This window comes from Dipodomys merriami, unplaced genomic scaffold, assembly GCF_024711535.1.
Source record: "Dipodomys merriami isolate MVZ:Mamm:240054 unplaced genomic scaffold, mDipMer1.0.p SCAF_26, whole genome shotgun sequence".
In the NCBI taxonomy this organism is placed as follows: Eukaryota; Metazoa; Chordata; class Mammalia; order Rodentia; family Heteromyidae; genus Dipodomys; species Dipodomys merriami.
In genome coordinates, this window is record NW_027204048.1 from 3404288 (window position 1) to 3430496 (window position 26209).

Sequence of the window (26209 nt, forward strand, 5' to 3'; positions counted from 1 at the left end):
GTACCCATGTCCTTGTTGAATGGGGAAAAAAGCAATGGTTGTATTTCTTCAGTCCTTGTTTGGTTTTCTAGAAAAGAGAACTGCAGTTATCTTCATGGATTTGGGCTGGAGTAGGGCTAAGAAGAGGGGACAGAAGCAGGGGTTTTCTCTCACCCCCAAATTCCCCTCACAATACTCATGGTCTGCATAGATCATTTATTTTGATTGCATCCTTGATGAATACAGAATTTATATCTGTCCTTATCTGCTATTTGTCGAATACTAAAGTTGTGACTGGTAGCTATTAGATGCTCAGTAAATAATCCTAAATTGAATTAATCCTCTTTCAGGAAGTAACTGTCCTAACCAACTCCAGAGTCCTTGGATTTGTTCCTGACCAGAGGACAGGACAGAAGTTGAGATTCAGGACTAAATAAAGGCTTTAAATGTAAATCTTGGAAGTTGTTACAGTGAATCAGATCATAGAATCTCTAGATCAGTATTTTGATTTTGTTAGAAGATCTGAGGGGTGAACGCAGAACAGGTTGTCCCTTGACATTCACCTTCACACCTGGGTTTGTCATTCTTTAACTCATTAAGCTAGGCAGGCAGTGTGAATCACTTACTGATAATTAGCTTTGGGGACAACATGCTGAACAATACACATAGATCCGCACCATCAAGATTTTCATTAGCCATAGCTGCATTGGCATTTTTCTGTCCTTGCCACAGTGACCTGCCTAGGCCTTGACAATGAGATTGAACTTGCCAGTGAACGTCTCTAGTTACCCATGATTCACTGTGCTGGAACCTGGAACTGAGGGCTCAGTTTAACTGGAAGGATAACTCTTGTTCTTTAATTGGCCACGTGGGGTCAAATAATGTTGGATAGATAAGGATGTTGCAGATGGGGAAGCAAAGAAACAACAAATTTTGAACTTGAAAACTTGAAGTGTTTTCTGGTTTTTTTTCTGCTGCCAGATTATGGGGTCTAGTGATAATTGTATCCTTGCTACCATGTATTAACTTCTTTTATGAATGATCATAGGAAATGGAGGCGATATCAGAGTATAGTGAATACTTTTTTGAGACAAGGTGCTCAATCTGGCCTCAAATTCATCCTCCTCCTGCTTCTGCATCCCAAATGCTGAGATTGCAGGTGTGAGCCACCATACCTGACTTAAAATGGATTTTCCTGTGTGTTTTGGAAATGGTGTATCTGAAAAGAATTAAATGTAGGTTTGTTATGAACACAAAGAGTGCTTTTGAGAGGAGGCAACAGTTATATCAGCAAACCTCAGGCTTCATGCTTGAGGAAGCAAAAAGGCTTGTATGGCAGAACTTAGGACTGTTATCTAGGAGAAGGAGTTAAAAGAACTGGGAGTGTTTGTTTTAGAGGGAATTGGAGGGACCATGAATGCTGTCTTGCAATAAAGCAGGATTCTCATGGATAAGCAGATCAGACATTTCTGGATCCTTCGTGCTGGAGTGGGGAAGGATTAGTGGAAGGACTTCCTATACTCTTGAGTTGTTCAAAGATGGTAGCTGATACAGATACCAGTGGCTCATGCTTATAATCTTAGCTACTTCAGGAAGCTAAGATCTGAGGATCATGGTTCCAAACTAGTCTGGGCAGGAAATTCTGTTGAGTCTCTTATCTCCGCCAATAAGCCTGAAGTAGAGCTATGGCTCAAATGGTAGAGCACTAGCTTTGAGCAAAAGATGGTCAGAAACAACTCCCAGGTCCTGAGTTCAAGCCCCAGGACTGGCAAAAATAGGATGGTGGCCCAAGGAGCTCATTAATCTGGGCTTCACTACCCTATCACGTAGGAAGAATGCAAGTTCTGATTTGTGCATGACCAACCCACCATTTAACTTGCTGACACCAACCTGTGGTCATGGTCACAAATCTGCTGCTCAGGGGAGAAAGAAAAGACAGTTCTACTTAGAGACATCCTCTGCTATCCTTCCTGTCCCAGTTTGCCTTCATGAGCTGACTTTATTTTTCTGCTTCCTTCAAACATTCCTCTAGCCTATTGATTCACACATTCAACTTTTGGGAGTCTGCACCATTCCTCCTAATCTATACACGAGAACTTGCATATTACAGTACTGTATGAGTTGCGAAATGGTAGACACAGCCCAAATAATAGTGAAAAAGGAGTGGCTAAATATATTCTAGTTTAACTATTTTTACAATAAAAACATAAAAAATAAATAAATTCTAGTGTATCCATAATATGAATTATTGTGCTGTTACAGAAAGTTAATTGTGCCACTAACTAGTAACCTGGGGAGATGGCAGGATATTTAATTAAGTGAAAAAGAGAGGAGGAACATGTATAGTATGATTTTATATTGAAAGAAAAATCTTTGATATATTATCTTATCATTAGATATTGGTGTGCAATGGCAAACGGGGTGAAAGAATAGAGATAAATTGTTAAATTAACAGTGGCTGAAAAGGTGAGGTATTGTAGGAACCTGAAAGGCAGAGTGAGAGGAATAGATAGAGTGAAAGAAAGTAAAGGGGAATGTACCTGTTTATCTATCTGTCTATCTACGTATCTGTTATCTATGTATCATCTATATATTGACTATCCATCTATCAATCAATCATCTACCATCTAACATATAGATATCTTGGTATCTTCTATGTATGTTAACTTTTTCACCTATCTATTAACTGTTCTTTACCTTCACCGCTTGAGTTAAAACTTGTATTTCTTCTTCTTCTTTTTTTTTTTTGGTTGGTTGTGGGGCCTGAACTCTGGGCCTGGGCGCTGTCCCTCAGCATTTCAGCTCAAGGTTAGCACTCTACCACTTGAGCCACAGTGCCACTTCTGGCTTAAAACTTTTATTTTTTTTAGAAGACTTTAAAAAAGATAAAGAGATAAAATGCTGAAACAAGGATACAGGTTGACCCATTGTAACAATAGATGTACAAGACCCTATGTTAAAAAGGAACGTTACAACTTTGGGGTGGGGGCTGAGGGAGGAGTTTGGGAGGCGGGGAGGGAAGGGATGGTAGGGGAAAAACAAAGGAGCCGGTAACAATGCTGGATAGGAAATGTACTCATTGCCTTACTCATGTAACTGTAACCCCTCTGTACAGTATCTTTACATTAAAAATATATTTTAAAAAGACTTAAATTTGGAAAAATACAAAAAAAGATAAAGAGAAAAATGAGGCAGTTCTCTTTTAACATGTTAATTCCATTTTGGTTCTGTTATTTTTCTTTTATTAAATGGTCTTTTCTATTAAAGGTGATATAAAAGTCTTATCGTTAAAAAGTCTTTATTTTTACTCTTTTAAAGATGATATTTTTAAATGAAATTTATGGAAGATTTAAAGGTAAAATACTTTGAGTTCAAACCTAATATTTTATTATCAGGGAGATGAAGAATTGAAAAGCCCTTGTACTTCTTCTAAGTTGCTTCTTTTTGTTTTGCCAGCCCTGGGGCTTGAACTCGGGGATTGGGCACTATCCTTGAGCCTCTCTGTGCTTAAGGCAAGCACTCTATCACTTGAGCCACAGTGCTACCTGGGCTTTTTCAATGTATGTGGCACTGAGGAATCGAACCCAGGGCTTCATGTATGCTAAGCAAGCACTCTACCACTAAGCCACATTCCCAGCCCTGCTTCCTTTTTTTAAGGTATGAGAAGATATATTTTACTTTTTTTGAAACTTAAATATACTAAAAACAAAACTCTTTAAAATCATTCCTGACTTATCTTCTCTTTCCTAGATCTGAAGATTATTTTTATTCCTTTAAAAATGTTTTAAAATTATTACCTTTAAGTAGTTGTACAAAGGAGCTGCCATTTAGCAAATAAGGAAGGGGTTCATTTTCTCCTAATGATTAAGAAAAATACTTTCATTTCTTAAGTCTAGAGAATTCAGGCATAAGTTAGGAGCAGCTACTTTGTTAGGAAACTGGCTGGTAGGACACAGTTTAAGACAGTTCTCCTCTCTCTCTGTGTTTCTGTCTCTTTGGATGTGGTATAAGGGTGTGTGTGAGAGTGAGTATATGTGTGTTTGCTGGGGGAGTGGTGTGTCCTGATCACTTTTTCTGTGCTGCGATAGTAAAATGCTGCTCTTATGATTTGGATGCTTTCTACCAAAATTTTTTTTTTTTTTTTTTTTTTTTTTTTTGTCGGTCGTGGGGCTTGAACTCTGGGCCTGGGCGCTGTCCCTCAGCTCTTCAGCTCAAGGCGAGCGGTCTACCACTTGAGCTACAGCGCCACTTCCCTACCAAATTATTTTTAATAATGAATTCTCATATTAGAATGTCTTCATCATATATTCATATTTGAAGTGGTATTTCTTTCCTTGAGAATAATTGTCTACATCTACAATAGCCTATATTGCAGAATTGGCTGGCAATGTAGCCCCTGCTTATGTTGATAGAGGAGTGAGGTGAGAATAGGATGATACTGTTTTTATTTGCCTTGGATATAAATTCCAGCTGGTCCCTAATAGTTATACTGATTGACATAGTGACAAATGAACAAGCATGTCAGGTTGTGGGAACAGGAATACTTACCAGCATATTTCTTTTGAGAGTTTAGGTTTCCCTTTTATACATTAACTCATATTGAATGCATTCTGCTTCACTTGTTTGCATTTATGTACATAATACTACAAGTCATAAATGGGCTTATAACGAATGACATTGGAAATCATATTTGAATATCATTAGCTGACAATTGAGGTCTAGATATTTGATCCTATTCAAACATCAAAATCATCAACCCCAAGCAGAACTTTATTCTAAATGATACTATCTTGAGTCAGACAAACTAGGAAGTTCCAAGTGTTCATTTTACAGATAATACTAAAATTCCACCAAGGAGGGTCTACTTGAGTAGTGAGTGATTGGTGTGGTTTTTTTTGTCTTGACTTTAAATCAAAGACATCATCATGTTGGGGAAACTAGTCATGCATGCATAGTGACATCTTTCCACTTCACAGGATAAAAAAATTTTTTTCACGAGCCCTGAAACCTGACTAATTCTTATGGACCATTTGTGGGTCAGCAAGGGGTGAGGAGCTTGGGAGGAAATGTTCTTTGGAGCTGGGGAGAATGGAGGAATGAAGGGATGCTGTGATGGGGAAAGATGTGCTCACTGGTGAGCTTGTTCGGATTCTGCATTTGCTCTGGGTGTCTTGTCAAGCATTTCCTTGGAGTCTTGTTTGCACTGTCACCTTTGTTTTCTTGACCATTCTATCAGCTTTCCTCCCCAAATCACTGTTTCCTGTCACCCCCAGGCCAGTGTGAGAGGCTTCATGGCTGAAGTCCCTGTGTGTGTTGGACTCATGGTCTTCTGCTGCTTATCTCATGCTTTTTCTTTATGATATTTCAGCTCATCCACCATACACCATGTGCTTTAGAGTGAAATTCTACCCTCACGAACCCCTGAAGATTAAAGAAGAGCTCACCAGGTATTTCTCATTTGTTTTTATGTTTAATTTCACCTTTAACTGGCCAGCGCCTCACTGTCTTACACACTAGATGTACTTCTTTTCTAGCTCAGAACAGCTCCACAAAGTACGTGCTTGGAGTCAGTGTTTTGGCATGGAATGCTTCTTTTACTCTAAATTGTCTTGGGATTTTTTTCAAACTATTGTCATTGGGAGTGTAATTAACGGCACAGAAAAAAAGCTGTGGTTATGAGGGGGAAGTGCTCTCTGAAAACATCTGACAGTGGGGTGCTAAAAATAAGTAGAAGACAAATGTCTTTAGGTCATGGGCAGATTCATAGCTAGTGCAGCCCTGTTCTGTAGTTTGGAGCTAAGCTTTTCTGGGAGGGACATGATCCCTGGACAGAGCGGACAGCTGGCCACTCTGCTTTCTGCTTGCTCAGTGACAACCACGGGGCAGCCCATCTCTTCAGTTGTAGAGTAGTCTCAGCCCAACTTTGAATTTTCCAGACCTCAAACCTCTTCTCTTTCATCTCATTCATCCAGGGATGCATCTGATATATCATCTAGGGGTTCTGATTCTCTGAATAAAGTTAGAAAATGTTTTTGTACAGGGGCACCAAACTTCCCCTAGATGGAGAAGAGAGCTGTGGTGCACTTAATTCTTTACAAGGCACAGATTCAGTGACCATTCCTGCCTCAAATGACTGTGTGTAGTCATCTCTAAAATGATCTGTTTAAGTGCAAACACTGTAGAAAAGCAAATTCAGACTGTGCTGATGGTCGATGGAGGAAGATTTGGCTTCTTGGAGATTTTTCTTTCTTCTTATCCAGATTCTCTGGCAATACTTTACCACAGTGGTGCTAAGGTTACTTTGGAACAGATGGTTTTGTTGTCTATTATTAAGTTCCCAACAGCCACTTAGGTTTATACTAGGTGGAAGGGCAGCAATAGAGGGTAGATGCTGTGTGTGTGTGTGTGTGTGTGTGTGTGTTTTTGCGCGCGCGCGCGCACGCGTGTGTGTGTGTGTGTGTGTGTGTATGTGTATAAAAAAGGGAGAATAGATAAGGAACTATTGTGGTGGTAGTCAGTTTGCAATCTGTTCTACTTTTTTGTTTTTATTGAAGTAAAATTTATGTATCACAAGCATATAAGACATACATACAACATATTCATACAACATAAACACACACATGTGTCAGCTGTTTTACCAGACCATTCGCAATTGGACAATCATTACCAGTATTTAGTTTCAGAGCAGCTTCATCATCCCCCAAAACAAACCCTTTACACAGCAGTGGTCACTTTATTATCCCCGTTCTTAGCTCCTAACAACTGGCAACATACTCTGTTTCTACAATTCCCTATTTGTACATTGCATATGAATAGAATTATAAAGTGTATAGGCTTGCCCTGGTTTTAGCTAGAAATTTTTATTTGATAAATTCTTTCTAGACTCCTCTTTTCTTTGGGGGGAGAAGGGCTGAATGAGTTAACAGAGGGAGAGACAGAAAGAGAGAGATTTGTTCTACCCTTGGATGTTAACAGTGTAATTATGAAGATCAAGAAAAAACATATCTCACTTTGCTCATTTGGTTTCTTTGTAATCTTATCTGGAGGATAAGAATTGAATATATGTCACAACAAAAATAAAGGATGAATGTTTTGTTATTGAGACAAGTGTAATTTGAGAGTAAAAGAATACAAAGTTTTAGTTAATAACTCTAATTAAGCCCCTTACAATGAACTTTACTAAATTTTCCTATTTTCCTGCTTTGACTGAATATCTCAGGTATGAAGAGTGGAATGTTGTGAACGCTTAGATGTTCCAAAAGGAAATTAAAATGGACAGGTGCCTTTGTAGAAATATATATATATATATATATGTATGTATATATACACATATATATCACTTATGGAATTACAAACTAATTTAGAAACTTTGAAATGCCCAAGGTAATTGTAATTTCAACCTTTGTCCTGAAAACCTCTAGCTTTTTCTTGAGAGTAAGATGCTAAAAGATTCACTTGAAATTTGAGAATAATTTAATAGATGAGAAGTTAAGATCATATGCATGACCATATTGACAAGTTTAGAAATGCTACACAAAAGGCAGATTTAACAGGACAGACCCACAAAAATATCCATATAAATTGCATTTGAGAGCCGGGCACCAGTGGTTCATGCCTGTAATCCTAGCTACTTCAGGAGGCTGAGATCTGAGAATCACAGTTCAAAGCCAGCCCCGGCAGGAAAGTCTGTGAGACTCTTTTCTCCAATAAACCTCTAGAAAACCGGAAGTGGCACTATGGCTCAAGTGGTAGAGTGCTCGCCTTGAGCTGAAGAGCTCAGAGACAGTGCCCAGGCCCCACAACCGACAAAAAAAATGCATTTGAAATAATCGTCCATCCCTCTTTATCCCTCCATTTGTGTAATCATCTTACAATCTTTTAGATTTTGAGAGTTTTGTAAATGCTATATGCAATCAAATGTAACCAAAAGTTTGTTGGTTTTAATGTTTTAGTAAGAAGCATCTTGACATTCACAGTAAGTAGAGGAGCAATACCGTTAATGGCAGCACAATAATTTATGCCCCAGATCTTTCTCTGTGTGTTAGTTGATAATTCCTTCATGCAGGAACGATGCTAAAGAAAGATGCATCACTTTTTATGGCAATTACATTTTGAAAAATGAGCATTTTGAAGCTGAAGCCATTAAAAGACCCACTGGATTATGTTGAATACACAGTAATCCTTGATTATCTCTAGAGACAACAGATGTGGTCTGTGGAGCTCAGAAAGCTTTCATCAAACCTGATTTCTGAATTAAGAGATTACCGTACAAACCTTCAGCTATCACTAAATAGTTACTTAAAGCTATTTTCACTACCAGGTTTGTCAAACAGTAGAAATGAATGCTTTCATAAAAGTTCAGTGCATAACTTCAAGAACTGAAAAAGAAGCAATGTGGCATTTGGCCTAGTAGCTTACAGTCCTCTAATGAAGGGAAGATTTCACCTAGTATTTGTGTGATCCTGATATTCTGAATAATCTAGGGCCATGATTTTCCAAGTGAAGTCCTCAAACCAGCAGCATCCACAGTACCTAGAAACTTGTAGGTGGAGATTCTTGGTTTGTTGACCAGACCTACTTAATCTGAAACTCTGGGGTAGTGCCCACAAATCTGTTTTCATAAATTCACCAGGCAATTCTAAACCACACCAAAATCTGAGAGCCATTATTATGAGACAGATTAGATTTTCAAAAGTACTAATTTCTTTCAACAAATATCATAGTACACAATCCCAGTGGGTTTTTGTATAATCACAAGGTTGTATCACTATCATGATGATCTAATTCAGAATGTTTTTATTACCTAGATAGGAAACGTGGTAAACAGGCAGTCATTCTGCTTCCTCCCTTTATCACCACTCTTGAAAACCACTAATCTTGTTTCCTTTTATTTTTTAAAATCCTAGACATTTCACATAAATTGAATCATAAAATATGTGACCATTTATATCTGGCTTTCTTGCATGTAGCATCATGTTTTCAAGATTCACCTATATTGTAGCATCTATCAGTAGTTCTTCCTTTTTTTTGTTTTGGTGACAGTCCTGGGACTTGAACTCAGGACCACAGCACTGAGTTTTGTTTTTTTTTTGTCGGTCATGGGGCTTGAACTCTGGGCTTGGGCGCTGTCCCTCAGCTCTTCAGCTCAAGGCAAGCGCTCTACCACTTGAGCTACAGCTCCACTTCCGGTTTTCTGGTGGTTTATTAGAGATAGGAGTCTCACGGTCTCTCCTGCCCGGGCTGGCTTTGAACCATGATCCTCAGATCTCAGCCTCCTGAGTAGCTAGGATTACAGGCGTGAGCCACCAGCGCCCGGCCAGCACTGAGTTTTTGCTCAAAGCTAGCTATCTACCACTTGAGCCAGAGTTCCACTTCTGGTATTTTGGTGGTTAATTGGGGGTAAGAGTCTCACTGCGCTGGCTTCAAATCATGATCTTCAGATTTCAACCTCCTAAGTAGCTAGAATTACAGACATGAGCCACCAGTGCCTGATCTGTTCATTTTTATGATTGAATGCTATTCCATTTTTATGTATTTATGAATTTATTTTATGTATTCATCAGTTGGCAGATACTTGAGTTGTTTTTTTTTTTTACTATAATGAATAATGCTACCATTCATGTGTGAATTTTGATGAGGGATTCAAGGCTGATTTGATTGGGTCTGGAGTAGCATCAAAGGGCACACAGCCTAAATATTTCTTGAGAGCTCCTGCTGACTATTCTAATGTGGGGCAAGGGTTTAGAACCTTACTACTCAGAGTGTGGTAGGACCTGCAGGACAACATCACCTGTAGGCTTCTATAAATACAAAATTTCCTGTCACCCAGGGCATGCTGAATCAGAATCCACATGTTAGCAAGATCTTCATGTGTTGATTGAATGTGAGGAGGAATTTGGAGATCTAGTCTAGATTCTTACCTAGCAGGTGTAATGATTTTGCTTTGAGCAAATACACATTAAACTGAACATGAAAGTTGTTATTAATTTTACCCGTTGAAATTCAAAATTTATTAGCTACTCTATCTGTAAAATGGAAAACGTCCCCAATGCCTAGCACAGTGCATGGCATCAGGCAGATGTGAGATAAAGAGCTGTAGAATGGAAACACCAACTTGTTTCTGAATCCTTCAGTGTGTCTGATGTAATTTCAGTGAACCAGTATCCAGCAATGGTGAGTTCCAGTGCCCTGGGGCAGACAGAATCTCCAGAACCTTAGCACCCTAATCACCCTTTCTGACCCTTCATTTCTTTGCCTTTAAAATGGGAATTATGCATGTTGCTCCTCATGAGCTAAGCCAAGATCTGATAAATTGAGCACTGGAGGCATGTTCTCCAGAGGAAGTGAAGTATATAGCATATATGTATATAAGTGTAAAAATTGGACTTACATTATTATGGAGACCAAGAAGTCCCACAAATCTTCCATCTGCAAGCTGGAGGCCCAGCAGGGAAGCTACCAGCATAGTTAGAAATTCTGAGAACCAGAGAGCTGATCATGCAGATGACAGTCTAGGCCTGAAGACTTGAGAAACAAGACCACCAAGAGCTGATGTACCAGCTCACACAGGCAGGCAGAGTGAGTTCAACCTTCCTTGGTGTTTTTGTCCCATTGGGTCCCTCAATAGATTGCATGATGACTTCCTACACTGGAGAGCGCCTTCTACTCTGTTCAGTTCATCAATTCAAGTGCTAATCTCCTCTAGAAATGACCTCACAGATGCCCAGAAACAATAGTTACCACATAGCTGGGCATCCTATATCCCACATAAATTAAATGTAAATTAAACCTCTCATAGTAGTAACTGGAACTGTCTGAAAGGTACCCCAACCTACAAAGAACATGAAAAGAAAAAAAAATAGTAATTTGGTCTCTAGGAATTAAACCCTAAAATACACATGGAATCTGCATACATCTATGAAGTTACTTTGGTCAGAACAAATAGATCCTAGGCCTGAGTTGAAGGAAAGAATTCACTTGGCTAAGAGAAGCCAGAAAATCAGAGGAGATCCTGAGCAGCATGGAGGAACCTAGTAGCAAGGTGGCCAGGGACAGTGAGAAAGTTAACCAGAACCAGGGATTGTAAACTGGCAACTCTGGCTGGTTTTTGTTTGGCACTGCAATATCTTAAAAATCCACTTGTTGCAACACTTCAGTGATTTCACATGCAAATCCAGTCTTTGATTTTCTCTAAAAGTGGAGACATCATTCTGCTTTACTACAAGGCAACATGGGTTGGAGCCATAGGGAGCCTGGCTCACTGGGCTGCTTCTCTGTGCCCTTACATCAGCCTATTTCCCTGGCCACATATCTGTCTGGCCTTGCAGGCAGCTAAACTTGCTATCCCTGGAGAGGGATGAGACCATGACATTAAGTGACACCTCCAGTTGTGAGCTGGCTGGCTTTCTAGCACCAAAACAAGTCTCTTTTGGATTGGTTCCTGTGTCTGTCTACCCCTGAGAAATTGGTATTGTCGTAAAAATTAAATCTAGTTCTGATATTCCATTTCAAACAGAACTTGGACAGCAAGTACCAGAGCTGTGGCGGAGGACAGTGGCTATGCTTGTCCCTAAGCAGGGATGGAGGAGTGGCTGCTGAGTCTGTGGCTCACGTCAGGTCTTCTCGTGCTTCTTTGCAAAGGCTGAGCCTATCCAACTTTGGAAGCTCATAAGGTCTATGAGGACATAGATGCCCTGGCTTATCCATATTCCTTGGGCTCTTCTCAATTTCTCTCTACCTGCTGTAATCTACGAGGAGCCTGGTGTGCCTCATTGCTTCCTGAATCTTGGCAGGTCTCCAGTGATACCGATAGACCAAGCATGAATTGTCCTTCTTTCAAGCCTCAGCCAAACTTTGGGGGTAACTGTTTCTTCTTTTGTGTTGCAGGTACCTTTTGTATTTGCAAATTAAAAGAGATATTTTTCACGGTCGACTGCTGTGCTCTTTTTCTGATGCTGCCTACCTCGGTGCTTGTATCGTTCAAGGTGAGTCTGACTTCCACCTGCCCACCCCTGCTATTGAACTGGGCTATAGAAGTTGGCTCCCCTCACTTCTCCCCTCACCTATGTCCATCCTTCCTGGGTCTGCTAGTGGAGGCCAGGTTGGGTTGTGTATACAGAGCGCCTTCAACTCACCTTTTCTCTTGAGCCAGTGGAGTCCTTGTGGAAGGTTAAACTGCAGTGTTCACAGTGGGTCTTTACATACTTTAAGGCCCCAAAGGAGAGCTTAGGGTATCTTTTACAAAGAGCCTGGATTGTATGGTTTTCTAAGAAGCTCTTAAGGGCTGTGGGTAGTCAGGGATCTAAGCTCCAGTCCCCAGGTACTGGGCCTATTGGGCAGGTAGAAGAAGAAACCATGCCCAGTGAGTTGGTTTCACACAAGGTTATTCTGAAGCATATATATATATATATATATATATATATATATATATATATATATATACACACACACACACACATATATGTATATATATATGTATATATATATATACACACACACATACTAGTATATTCATGTATACTTGTATATTTATATATATACTTGTATATTTATCTATAGGTACTTATATCTATACTTATTTCATGTGTGTGTATGTGTGCCTCTAATCTCTCAGCTTTTCTAGCCTTGTGATAAATGAGGAGACCACGAGTTTATAATCCCTCATAGCTCAATTTGAATCTTTCTTCCCCTTTCCTGGGTAATTTCACCATAGGTTAGTGACTTGAGTCCTCCAAGCTTTGGGATCTTTATGTAGTCAATGGAGGTAGTCATACCTCCTTCTAAGTAATGTGATTTCCTGAGATCACCCTGCACCAGGATGGGAGAGAGCTGGCCCATTAGTGGTGGTTATTGTTCTCTTTAAGGTTGAGCAGGCTGTAAGGATTGACATCAAAGTGAAACAGTGAATGTATCAACCTTGGCTGGCTTCTGGATGCCTCTACCCATGAGAGAATGTAGCTTCAAGACCTGGGGCAGTAAATGGCTGGGAATGGGCCCAGCACCCAAGAGAAGACTGGCTCAGGAGTTGTGATCTCTGGGCTTGGAGAAGGCAGATAGCTGGCTGCAGAGATTTCTGAGGGGCCCTACTGCCCCTCCCTCTCTGGTATAAATGCTAATGATATGTTTATAAGAGAGCAAGAGGAGAGGGTGAGGAATAGGGAAGAGAAGGGAGAAAGGGGGAGAACAAAAGAGAGGGGAGAAAGAGAGAGAGAGGAAGGTATTACTCCGTGCCTGAGTATTAAATTTTTACAATAGATCTAGAAAACAGAACAAAAGAGCTTGTGACATGCCATCAGCTGATCACATGTGTCAGTCTCCTGCCAATCACAATGCCAAGCCTCATTCACAAAGTAAGAGAGAAATTTGTCCTTTCTGGGGATCCCACAGTGGCCCACTGCTATACCTATAGAATACCCCGTGCTGTGAAATAGTTCTTTTGGCCTTTTTTCCAGGTGTGTTTGTTTGTTGAGTTTTTTGATTTTGTTTGTCAGTCATGGGGCTTGAACTCTGGGCCTGCTCTTCAGCTCATGACTAGTGGCTCTACCACTTGAACCACAGCGCCACTTCTGGTTTTCTGAGTGGTTTATTGGAGATAAGACACTCATGGACTTTCCTGCCCAGGCTGGCTTTGAACCTTGATCCTTAGATCTCAGCTTCCTGAGTAGCTAGGATTATAGGCGTGAGCCACCAGCACCTGGCTGGTTGCTGAGAATTTTGAGCTGGGTATTTCCTCTTCCCTGAGAGCTAGGTATCAGATGGTAAACTCAGTGGGGATATTCCAATTTAAAGTAGTCAGTATTATGCCAAGTACTGGTGGCTCACACTTGTGATCCTAACTACTCCGGAGGCTGAGACCTAGAGAATCAAGATTTGAAGCCAGCTTAGGCCTGAAAGTCTAAAAGACTCTATCTCCAATTAACTAGTAAAAAGCTGAGTTGGAAGTATGGTTCAAATGGTAGAATGCCAACTTATGTGTAGATAAGCAAGCCAAAAGAGAGCGCAGAGCCGTGAGTTCAAGCCTTAGTATTATTACACAGATATATTCTGCCCCCTCTCTCTCTCTCTCTCTCTCTCTCTCTCTCACACACACACACACACACACACACACACACACACACACAAGTGCTCAGGACTGTGGGAAGCAGTTCTAGGAGTCTGAGTGTGCTTTTGAAAGCTGCCTCTTACTCAGAGTAGAAGTATGTTAAAAACTCCCCATCCTCTTCTTTCCTGGTGAGGTAAAGGCATCCCCGGTTACGGCACGCCATCACAAGAAGGGAAAAGGGAATCAATGCTAATCCAGGCAGAACACAAGCACAGGAAGATTTCAGAATGCATTTAGGCATTAGTGAATTATTGTCAGTTCTCCAAGGACAAGTTGATATGGGTCTGTAATACAAAACTCTCCATCCTGTTCTGTGCTTGAAATAAAGCCACAAAGTCTCCATGCAGATAAGCAGAGTCCTATTTCAACCCTCTATGCTATTACTGCTGACCACATACACCAGCTATGCAGAGAAAGTAGCATAAGAAAAGGACAAGGAGGGCTTTGAGTGGATCTTTTTTCTCTAAAATGCAATATCTGTGGGTCAAGTCTTCTGATGCTCAGGATGAATAGCAAGCAGCTCTGAAGGTCATTAGCAAATGTGGATAGCAATGGACTCTGTCAGGGCACTTGCTCCTACAGAGTGAAGAGGAAGGTGAAGTCCCTGGTCAGAAAGTGGGAGGCCATGTGGTGGTGCAGTGTTTTGCTTGCTCGTGCCTTTTTCAGGAGTATGTTTTAAGCTTCAGTATATTCTGGATGAGTAAAAACAGCCAGAGTTTTGGCACCTGGATCCAATAAACATATTCAATGCATATAAAATGTAGGGATTTTTTTTGTCCCATAATACACATTGGAAAACAAACACAGAATGTCCTTGGGTTCTATTTATATCCTTTCTTGGTGAAAATGTCTGCCCTGTTCTTTCTACAAAACACCATCAAGAGGGAATTAAGGCTGGGAATGTGGCTTATTGGTAGAGTGCTTGCGTGGCATGAAGCTCTGGGTTTGATTCCTCAGTACCACATAAACAGAAAAAGCCAGAATTGGCGCTGTGGCTCAAGTGGTAGAGTGCTAGCGTTGAGCAAAAGCAGCTCAGGGACAGTGCTTAGGCCCTGAGTTCAAGCCCCAGGACTGGCAAAAAAAACAGGGAGGGGAGGATTAATTTATACTCTCTGCTTAGTTTGTCTAACTTGTGGTGTTTTAGCTCCTGCTACATATTCTAAGGTGAAAGTAGTGGTCTATTCCTCTGATCCTGTCTGCTACATCTAATGAATCCTCCTTGGCACCCCTCCCTTCCTCCTTCCCTCCCTCTGTTCCTTCCTTCCTTCCTTCCTTCCTTCCTTCCTTCCTTCCTTCCTTCCTTCCTTCCTTCCTTCCTCCCTCCCTCCCTCCCTCCCTCCCTCCCTCCCTCCCTTCTTTTCTTCCTTCCTTTCTTCCCTTTTTCCTACCCTCCTTTCTTCCCTTCCCTCCCTCCCTCCTTTCTTCCTTTCTTTTTGATTGTACTAAGGCTTGAAATTAAGGCTTTTTGTTTGCTAGGCAGGCACTCTTATCACTTGAGCCACATTGCCAGCTTATTGGTTGAGACTGGATTTCACCAATTGTTTGCCTGGGCTGAGCTGTGTTTTTCCCAATCTCCACCTTCCAAGTTGCTGAAATAAGTGTGACACCATGACCAACTCAACACCATTCTTCCTCAGACTTTTGTTCTGTTGTCTTCTAAACATGTATATTTGAAATTAACTTTCTGAGTTGTTTGGGGGTCTATTGTGATTTTCCTGTCAAGTTAACTTTCTGTCACTCTAACAAATATCTGAGATAATCAGTCTGTAGAGGTAAACTATTATTTGGGTCAAGTCAATTATTTGGTGCCAGTCCATGGTTGCCTGCTGTCCCTACTGTTTTGGGGCTTGTGGTAACACAGTGCATCATGGCAGGAACATGTGACAAAACAAAAACCACTTGCCTTATTAGGCAAGACAGTAAAACCAAAATCAGAGAGAGCTATGATCCTATAATCCACTTTGAAGTTACACCCTTAATCACTTAATGACTTCTTGTTCAACCACCAATGACCTAAAGACCTCTTGCTAAGCCCTACCTCTTAAAGTTTCTACTGTCTACCAATAGCACCAAGCTGAAGACCAAACATTTAACCCTTGGCCTTTGGGTGAGACTTCCAGGTTCTATGTAGAATCTTATTCCTATGGAGTAAGTAACTGGATGCCTTTTTTATTGCAGAATTCTTGTGTCTAGCAGATAAGATTTTTTTCTCTGACTTCTGTTAATGAGGCTCTATACTATGAGGAAGGTATTCAATACCTCATTCATCTCTTTGTTTATGTTCTCTAAACACTTACTGAGCAGCTGTTGGGAGGTAGACACTACAGTGCAAAGTTCATGTAAGAAGACAGGCAAGTGAGCAGACTATTGTAATGACTAAATGAGAGGCATGTAGGTTAGGTCCCTGCTGTGATCAAGGACAGCCAGGGTACTCTTGGAGTAGCTGATTTTGGGATCTGTAATGTCCATGTCTGTACTTCTTTAGAAGGAGCCTGCTCCCAACAGGCTCCCAACAGAGAAAAAATACCATCACCCTTTAGCCTAACCATAAACTGATCTTACTCATTCTTTACTTCAAATTCCTCAGATTTTTCTGCATTTGATTTCTCTTTAAGAAGTGCTCGGACTTGTTTGAAACTACAGACTATCTGGTATGTGTCATTTGCCATGTCAGTCATGGGTAAGAGTTAGAACTACAGGCTATTTAGTCCTCTTGGCATAAGTATTTAGAAGTCCTTATTCATAAAAAGGCACCTCTGGTTTCTGAAGACAGAATTAAAGAGGTTCTGAGGGAGGAGGGAGCAGGGCCTGTGATGGGGGCAGCAACCCTATATGCTATCCATAGAACTTTTATTTCTGCTACATATTTGGTGAGGATACTTATTTGTGGTGTGAACAAGGTCTCTCCTCATCCCCAACTCTGTCAGCTGACATGTGCTCTGGAGATGGCCAAGTTCCATGCCAGTAGTCCATTGTCTCATCTCCTGTAGATATGAGGTGTTGGCCAGCTCACAGGGGTGTGTGCACTCACATGTGTATGCTGTTGTGGGTGTGCATGTTTTTAGTATGTTTTATGTGTACTTCCCTTGGAACTGAGGTTGAGTTAATCATCAGTTCATGGCTCACTATCATCATCCATCCCTTTGGGTCTATCTACTGATTGCTGGATCCATTTTTTCCATTCTCCATTTTCTTTCCTTAAGGCAACAGTTGACTGTCTTTGCATATAGCCTTATATTATAATTAATAAGGTTTCATGCTCATATATGTCTACATTCCTTAACTGAGACTATGGGCCTCATTTATTTTCTCATTTTTGTGCTCAGCATGCTATTTTAGGATTCAGCTATGTTGCTAGGAACATCTCTTGTTGCTTTTAGCCACCACAGAGTATCTTGTAGGTGCATCTCCTATCTTCACTTGTCAGTTCCACCCATGAACATTCAAGCTGCCTTCACTTCTGAGGCTCATGACTGATACTGTGTTAGGAAATCTTGAACATATCCTTTCTTGCATCTAGAGTGTTTCTAGGATATATGCCCAGACGAGGGATTTCTGAGTCATAATATTTGGCTAAATACTCCCACCTTGCTCTCCAGAAGAAGTACATCTATCAAGAATCCCCAGAAGTGCACAAGTGTTTCTGTTTACTCATGTCTCTGCCAACTTCTAATTTTTTTTGGCAATGTTATGGATGTGAAGCAACATCTTCCTTTGGCTCCCATGAATCTGATTCTAATGAGTATGATTACACTAGTTTTGCATTTCCTCTTCTGTGAGGTTACCTGTTCATCTCTTTGACCATTTCTTGATTGATTTTCCTAGCCATTTGTGTATTGACTTATGTGCAGTTTTCTTTATTCTAGGAATCTAGCCTTGTAAACTTGCGGTTTTGTGACTATATTCTTCCAGCTTGACATCTCTCTTCCTTTGACTCTGATACCATCCAGTGAACAGAAATACTGTAGGGTGTGTGTGTGTGTGTGTGTGTGTGTGTGTGTGTGTGTGTGTGTGTGTGTGTGTGTGTGTGTGTGTGTGTGTGTGTGTGTGTGTGTGTGTGTGTGTGTGTGTGTGTGTGTGTGTGTGTGTGTGTGTTTCATTTGTAGGGCCTGAACTCTGGGCCTGGGTGCTGTCCCTCAGTGAACAGAAATACTGTAGGTGTGTGTGTGTGTGTGTGTGTGTGTGTGTGTGTGTGTGTGTGTGTGTGTGTTTCATTTGTAGGGCCTGAACTCTGGGCCTGGGTGCTGTCCCTCAGCTCTTCAGCTCAAGGTTAGCACTCTACCACTTGAGCCATAGCACCACTTCCAGCTTTTTTCTGTTTATGTAGTGCTGAGGAGTCAAACCCAGGACCTCACGCATGCAAGGCAAGCACTCTACCACTGAGCCACCTTCCCAGCCCAATACTGTAGTTTTTAATAATCAAATTAATCAATTTCTGTCCTCCAACCAATAGTATTTGGAGTTTTCTTTTTAGCAATCCTTCCTCATGTGTTGGATATGCACCATAGGTTGTTTTAAGAACTGTGCAATTTAACTTCTGTGAAGAAGCTTTGAGGAGCATTACTTTCTTCATGGATTTGCTCTTTTGCAGTCATCAGAAGATTTGTCAATGAAGGAATAGTAGATAAGAATAACAGAGCTGGGGCTAGGAAGGTGGCTTAGTGGTAGAGCGCTTACCTTGCATGTATGAGGCCCTGGGTTCGATTCCTCAGCACCACATAAGCAAAAAGAAAAAAAGCCGGAAGTGGCGTGGTTGCTCAAGTAGTAGAGCACTAGCCTTGAGCTGAAGAGCTGAGGGACAGCGCCCGGGCCCAGAGTTCAGGCCCCATGACCGGACCAAAAAAAAAAAAAAAAAAAAGAATAACAGAGCTGGATGTGAATTCTTTTTTTTGGGGGGAGGGAGGGTCTGGTCGTGGGACCTGAACTCTGGGCCTGGGCGCTGTCCCTCAGCTTTTCAGCTCAAGGCTAGCACTCTACCACTTGAGCCACAGTGCCACTTCTGGCTTTTTTCTTTTTGCTTAAGTGGTGCTGAGGAATCGAACCCAGGGCCTCAGGCATGCAAGGCAAGCGCTCTACCACTGAGCCACCTCCCCAGCCCCCAGATGTGAATTCTTGAATGTGCTCAAGGCATGCTAATGCCCTTTCTACTTCAGAATTTTAGTGGCAGCTAACTTTGCCTAATGCAGTTTTCCCACCATCATTAGTCTACTCTCCCAGACCACAACTCCTGCTTCTTCCAAGATGCCTACTCCTTCTGTCTCACTTTCTTTTGAAAGCTCTTAGAATCAGTAGAAAACATTCACACGGCCAGACATCACTTCAGCTTCCCTGGACTGAGGTTACTATCAGTTCTCCTGGGTCCTTAGGTATTTGGAGATTTGCAGGCATTTCTTCTCCCTCTCCCCACTGATTTTTCTGAAGGTTCGTTGCTAGAATATAACTACAACCTTAATATAATATGCCATTTGTTCTTAGATAGTTTCCCTTGAATTTACAGAACAATAGTTATTTTTAACTTTTTTTTTTGTCAGTTGTGGGGCTTGAACTTTGGGCCTGGGTGCTGTCCCTGAACTCTTTAGCTCAAGGTTAGTGCTCTTCCACTTGAGCCACAGCACCGCTTCCAGTTTTCTGGTTATTAATTAGTCAAGAGTCTCATGGACTTTCCTGCCCGGGCTGGCTTTGAACTGCCATCCTCAGATCTCATCCTCCTGAGCAGCTAGGATTACAGGCATGAGCCACCAGTGCCTGGCTTAATTTTTTTTAATTTTGTTGTAAAGGTGATGTATAGAGGGGTTGCAGTTACATAAGTCGGGTAATGAGTATGTTTCCTTTTGAACAGTGTCACCCCCTCCCCCATTCTCTCCCAGTTAACAATAGTTATTTCTAATGCAACCCTCTTGGGTTCTTTCACATTTGACTTAAAAAAAATTAAATGGTATAGACTGCAAACCCAAGCCCTCAATACTAGCCAGGGACTTCTTGGACTCAAGAGACCATATTAACTATGGATGGAATGTTGAGAAAGGTTCCCAGCATAGGAAATATTGGGGATGTGATTAAAATTTTATAACTGAAAATATTAATTAACAAACATTATAGTCTTACAGTGTCCAGTGTGGTGTTTTGAAATATGCCTATTTATGAAATGGCTACATTGAACTAATTATAACCTCACACACTTAACCATTGTATTGTGATGAGAATATTGAAATCTATCTTCTTGGAGATTTTCAAGTGTAACACATTGTCATTAGCCGCAGCCACCACTCTTGATCTCTTGAATTGCTTGACTTCTCCTGTCTGACTGAACTTTTATATCATTTGGCTAACTTCCTAGGGTTGTTTTATTGATTGTAAGAATTAACATGCAAGCTGTATGCCTGTGGCTCATGCCTGTAATCCTAACTACTCAGGACACTGAATATTGCATCTTGAAGCTAGCTAAGCAGGAAAGTCCTTGAGACTCTTATCTACAATAAACCATCAAAGAGCTAGAATTGGCATTATGGCTCAAGTGGTGCAGTGCCAGCCTTGTGCAAAAAAAAAAAAAAAGTGTCTTGTATTTGAGCCCCAGGACTTGCATGAAAAAAAAAAAAAAAGAGGTGGTAGAATGCTTGCCTTGCATGCACGAGGCCCTGGGTTTTATTCCTCAGCACCACATAAGCAGAAAAAGCCAGAAATGGTGCTAAAGTGGTAGAGCGCTAGCCTTGAGCTGAAGAGCTGAGGGACAGTGCCCAGGCCCAGAGTTCAGGCCCCACAACCGGACCCCACCCCCGCACTCCCCCACCGCACCAAAAAAAAAGAGAATATATTACTAAGATTTTTTGTGCCAAAGGGCAACAATGCAAAACACTCTGATATTCCTTGGGAAATTTAAATCAATAAATCCTTCAGCCTTTCAAATATCCATAGTGTTTCCATTGAGAAACAATGGTTCAAGTTAATTTAGTATATAGGTAAAGTAAATGAAACTCAAAGAAGGTTGACAAGTGCCCAGACTCACCGCACAGATAGGAATGAGTCTCTAGACAGGGAGGTGTGGTCTTCCCAGGACACATTCTCCATGCACCATGCTTGTGTTGTTGTCTTATATGTCTTCTTTTCTTTACTTTTCACTGGGTACAGCTGAGCTTGGTGATTATGATCCTGATGAGCATCCTGAGAATTACCTCAGTGAGTTTGAGATTTTCCCGAAGCAGTCACAGAAACTGGAAAGAAAAATAATGGAAATTCACAGAAATGATCTCAGGTAATATGGTATGAAATGTGAAATGATACAGGCGAGGAAAACATGCTTCCTGTGGGGAATGCAGAATCCATGGAGTGAAAATACTGATACCACATGGGTAGCATGTTTTAGGTGGCCACAAGATCTTGGGCCCTTTAAGGACCCCTGGTACTCTTCATCAGTGACAATTTCAGTAGCGTGGGGCCTGGTAGCTGTTTATGTTATGTTTGATTCGATCTATATATTTTCTTATACACATGGCTTTCTAACTCTCTCCAGTTTCTTTTTCTTTTTCTTTTTTTTTGTGCTAGTACTAGGGCTTGAGCTCAGATCCTGGCTGCTGTCCCTGTGCTTTTTTACTCAAGGGTGGTGCTCTACCACTTGAGCCACAGTGCTACTTCTGGCCTTTGTGGTGACTCATTGAAGATGAGTGTCACAGACTTTCCTGTTCAGGCTGCTTTCAAACCATAATCCTCAGATCTCAGCCTCCTGAGTAAGCTAAGATTACAAGTACAAGCCATAGACACCCAGCCACCTAGTTTCTGAAAGTGAAATATAAGGCAAATGAACAATCCTTTCTGATTTGAAATTTGTGTTGCCTTTTCCCCTCTTGTGGGCTTTGCTGGAATCCTTGATTTCAAGTAGAGTAGAACTCATTGACATGGCTCCTTCCCTTATCTATGATGTTCCCAATGGTTTGTAAAAGGACCATGTTCTGCAGAGTATTCACTGGATACCTGACACTATTCTAAGCCCTCTGCATGCACTGACTCATTTATTTTTCACAACATCTCAGGAGCTAGGAACTAGGGAACTCCAAAGAGGTCTGCCTGCATGTACAGCCTGTGCTTTTAAGCACTGGACAAGGCATGCTTGCACTCTGTATATGCTATGGGAAATGAAATGAAGCATGCTTAAGACTTATCACCAGCGTGGACCTCAGGTAAATCTGGTATTCTAGTCTGTAATTAGCATGTAGATACTGTGCAGATCATTGAAAAGCAAACACTTTCTTAATAATGGCAAGCACAGGCCTGTTATGATAAGTATTGATAGATAAATGCAAGATCCGAGCTGTTGCCATCTTCTGGGCCTCTGATAATTACAGCCACTGGATTATGAATTCAGGAACAAATAGCTGCCCTCTTTGTGAAGACATGCAGCACTCTCCTTGCTTTGTACAGGCACGCCCCCTTCTGGTAAGTATGAAAAGAGCGCAAGTGTGTACAGGTTCTGTTTGGAAAAGCAATCTCAATAAAGATGATCAGGCACCAAAACATTGCAGTTATTTCAGAAATCAACATGCCACCACAATAGGCTACTCAAGAAGCTGAGATTTGAGGCTCATATTTCAACATCAGCTTGGGCAAGAAAGTCTGTGAGATTATTATCTCCAATTAACAACCAAAAATCTGGAGATGGAGCATAAATCTGGAGATGAGTATAAAAGCTCAAGGAAAGTGCCTAGGCCCTGAGTTCAGGCCCCAGGAGCAGCCTCGGGAATGGCCATGCACGCACACAAACACGTGCATGCACATACACAATATATATATATATGTATATATATGTATGTATATATGTGGCATATATGTTTAACTTGCACTGTTCTTATACACTTTGGGGATAAGTTCTAGAATTAGCAATAGGCTTCCCATAATCCAGTTATATTGAAGGCAATGTGGCTTAGAGGTTCTTCCTAGGGACCACATAATTAGTTCTATTAGATGAAGGATTTGTATCCCTTATGTGGATTACCTGGAAAATCTTTTGTGACCAGAATTTAGTCTTAGATACTTCAAATGTGTCTTAGTAACAAATGTTTATTTAGCCCTTATTGGAGGTCAAACTGCTTTATGTGTTCCATGTTCTCTGGGTCCTCCCAAACTCTCCAAGGCAAGGGCGGGTTGAAGAAAGTACAGCCTGGAAAGACTGCTACATAGCAGCAGTCAGAACATGAACCTTGGCTTTTGCTGATATGAAGATGCTACCCTGCACTGAGAAATTGTGGGAAACAGATAGTTAGCTGGGTATTTCTTGGTGTTGCCATGGCAGTGGTACCCAAGATGGACACTGGGGGTAGGAGGAGTTAGTAATTTCTGCCTCCGGAGCTTCAAAGACCTGAATAAAGAATCAGAGATGAAATTGAAAGAAGAGAATCTTGAGAGACATTGCAGTAAGACTTGGTGACTCACTGGATTTTATGAGGAAATGGATGGATCAAAGAAAATTCTTTTGTCCTTCCTTCCTTCCTTCCTTCCTCCCTCCCTTCCTTCCTCCCTCCCTTCCTTCCTTCCTTCCTTCCTTCCTTCCTTCCTTCCTTCCTTCCTTCCTTCCTTCCTTCCTTCCTTCCTTCCTTCCTTGCTTCCTTGCTTCCTTCCTTCCTTCCTCTCTCCCCCCTTTCTTTTCACTTGTTCGTTCTTTATGAGCCAGAATTGGCACTTGAACTCAGGGCCTGGATGCTATCCTTAGCCTTTTTTTTTTTTTTTTTTTTTTTTTTTTTTTTTTTTTTTTTTAACAAAACACTAGTACTCTTCCACTTGAGCAACATCTCTAGTTTTTTGTTAGTTGATTGGTGATAAGAGCCTCATGGATTTTCCTCCCTGGGATGGCTTTGTACTATAGTTCTTAGCTCTCAGCTTTCTTAATAGCTCACATTACATGTGTGAGCCACCAGCACCCAGCCCAAACTGTTTCTTAACAATCCATTATATATTGGACCCTGTGCAATCACTTGGCTTTGCTGGTATCTCTGACAGTGATCATCATGATTTAGAGTCAACCATGCTTTATGAATATTATACTTTATGGGCTAATATTGATATGAAGTAAAAACAGTTTGTCAAACAGCCTTGTGTGAGTCTTTACAATATCACTGACTAAAAAAGTTGGTTTTTAGAGAAGTTTAGGTTCATATCAAAATTGAAGGGAATGTTTGGATGCTAGTAACTCACGCCTGAAATCCTAGCTTGCAGATTGGGAAGAAAACTTCTTGAGACTTTTATCTCCAATTAACCAGCAAAATCTGGAAGTGGAGGTGTGGCTCAAGTAGTAGGGTGCCAGCGTTGAGCAAAATGAAGCAAAGCCCCACTTCTGGTACATTAAAAATAATGGAAAGGAATGGGCAGATAATTCCCACATGCCCTCTGCCACCACACATGGTGGTCTACGTTGTTACTTATTTCTTCCTCGGAACATTCCATTAGTTATAATCAATCAATGTCAATACATACTAATGTCAACTAGGGTTTATGCTTGATGTTCATTCCATGAGTGTGGACAAATGTTCAATAACGCATCTCCACTATTATAGTGCCATTCCCTGTTCTAAAAACCAGTCCCCTGTCACCTAAGCTCTGGAAGCCACTGATCAATTATTATTTTCTGTAGGTTTGACTTTTCTAGCATGTCATAGATGGGAGAATACAGCTTTTCAGGTTGGATTTTCACTTAGTAATATGCATTTCCGCTTCCTCCATTTATATCCCTGGCTTGATTGCTCACTTTGTTTTTTTGAACTACTGACTAATATTTCATTGTCTGGATGTGTGATGCATCACTGATCACTTATTCATTCACTTACTGAGGCCAACTTGGTTGCTCCCAAGTTTGAGTATAGCGTTATTCATAATAAATAGCATCATTATCATTCAACGCCTATGTGAAGGTTTTTCTGTGGGTGTATGCTTTCAGCTTCTTTAGGTAAATGCCAGAGGAGTATGCTTGCTACAGCATATTGTATCAGTATGTTTAGTTTGTAAGAAACTGTTTTCTACTGTCTATACCATTTTGTATTCCTACCAGAAATGAACGAGAGTTCCAGTTGCTTCACATCCTAGCCAGCATTTGATGGTGTTGGTGTTCTTGATGCTAGCCATTCTAATCACTGTATAGATAGTAAGGATTTATTTTTAAATAAATATTTAAAAGGCATCTTTAATTAATTTATATTTATATTAATTATATTTAAAAGGCATCTTTGTACCTCTTAATACCCTGTGAACCAGAGGATATGAAATTATATCATTTATTTTATTGAACATGTGTTATGTTAAAAATCTACTGGGTCTGAGTTGTATTTAAATAAAACTTTTTGTAGCTACACAGTTCTTACTTTGTAGAAATAATAGTAATTGGGCCATAAATATTAAGTTGGCCATGACTGAATAAACTTTATTGATAAACCAGATAATCGTCCTTAGGTGTGTCACAAGAACTAGTTTCTGGCTCCTGTTCTAAAGAACAAGTCTGGAGTCAAATTCCACTTCACTTTTGTACCACCTTTATACATAATTCTAAGACAACAAGAGAGATCCCTGTATTTAAAACTAAGTGTGAAGAAGAATCTTGTTTTAATTGGCAGACTAAATTGAGTTTGGTGTGCAAACATGAAATCCTAGTGTAGGACTGATTTAAAATAAGTTACCCCTCTTTTAGTGCCATCTGGTGGCCATAAAGAGTCATTACCAGAATCCCATAGTATTTGACTATTCAGTTATTTTGGCTCTCTTCCTTTCTGTTTTCCACAGGTTTAATTGTAGCCAGCTGAGTTAAGAGGAAGCTCCCAAACTATTAGTCCTGAGGATTCTCAGAGAGGGAATGAAGATAAAAATAAGATTTATATTAGCCCGGTGTCCGTGGCTCATGCCTGTAATCCTAGCCACTCAGGAGCTGAGATATGAGGATCACGGTTCAAAGCCAACTCTAGCAGGAAAGTCCATGAAACTCTTATCTCCAATAAACCACCAGAAAACCAGAAGTGGTGCTGTAGCTCAAGTGGTAGAGCGCTAGCCTTGAGCTGAAGAGCTGAGGGACAGCGCTCAGGCCCAGAGTTCAAGCCCCATGTCCGTTAGGAAATAATTATTTCACTGTAAAGAACCCTGATAAGTTTCTCTGGAGGTTTT

At 40.8% G+C, this 26209-nt stretch overlaps 1 protein-coding gene across 6 annotated transcripts in view; it reads left to right on the forward strand.

Annotated features, from left to right (window-relative positions):
- Positions 1-26209, forward strand: part of Frmd3 (FERM domain containing 3) — a 280263-nt gene that overhangs the window by 182429 nt on the left and 71625 nt on the right. For 5 of the 6 annotated variants that reach the window (XM_070035521.1, XM_070035522.1, XM_070035523.1 and 2 more), the window contains 3 exons: positions 5348-5426; positions 11866-11963; positions 21206-21329. In XM_070035521.1, the coding sequence (XP_069891622.1) occupies positions 5348-5426; positions 11866-11963; positions 21206-21329 (301 nt within the window). The remainder of the gene's footprint in view (positions 1-5347; positions 5427-11865; positions 11964-21205; positions 21330-26209) is intronic. The other variant, XM_070035525.1, reaches the window with a different exon arrangement.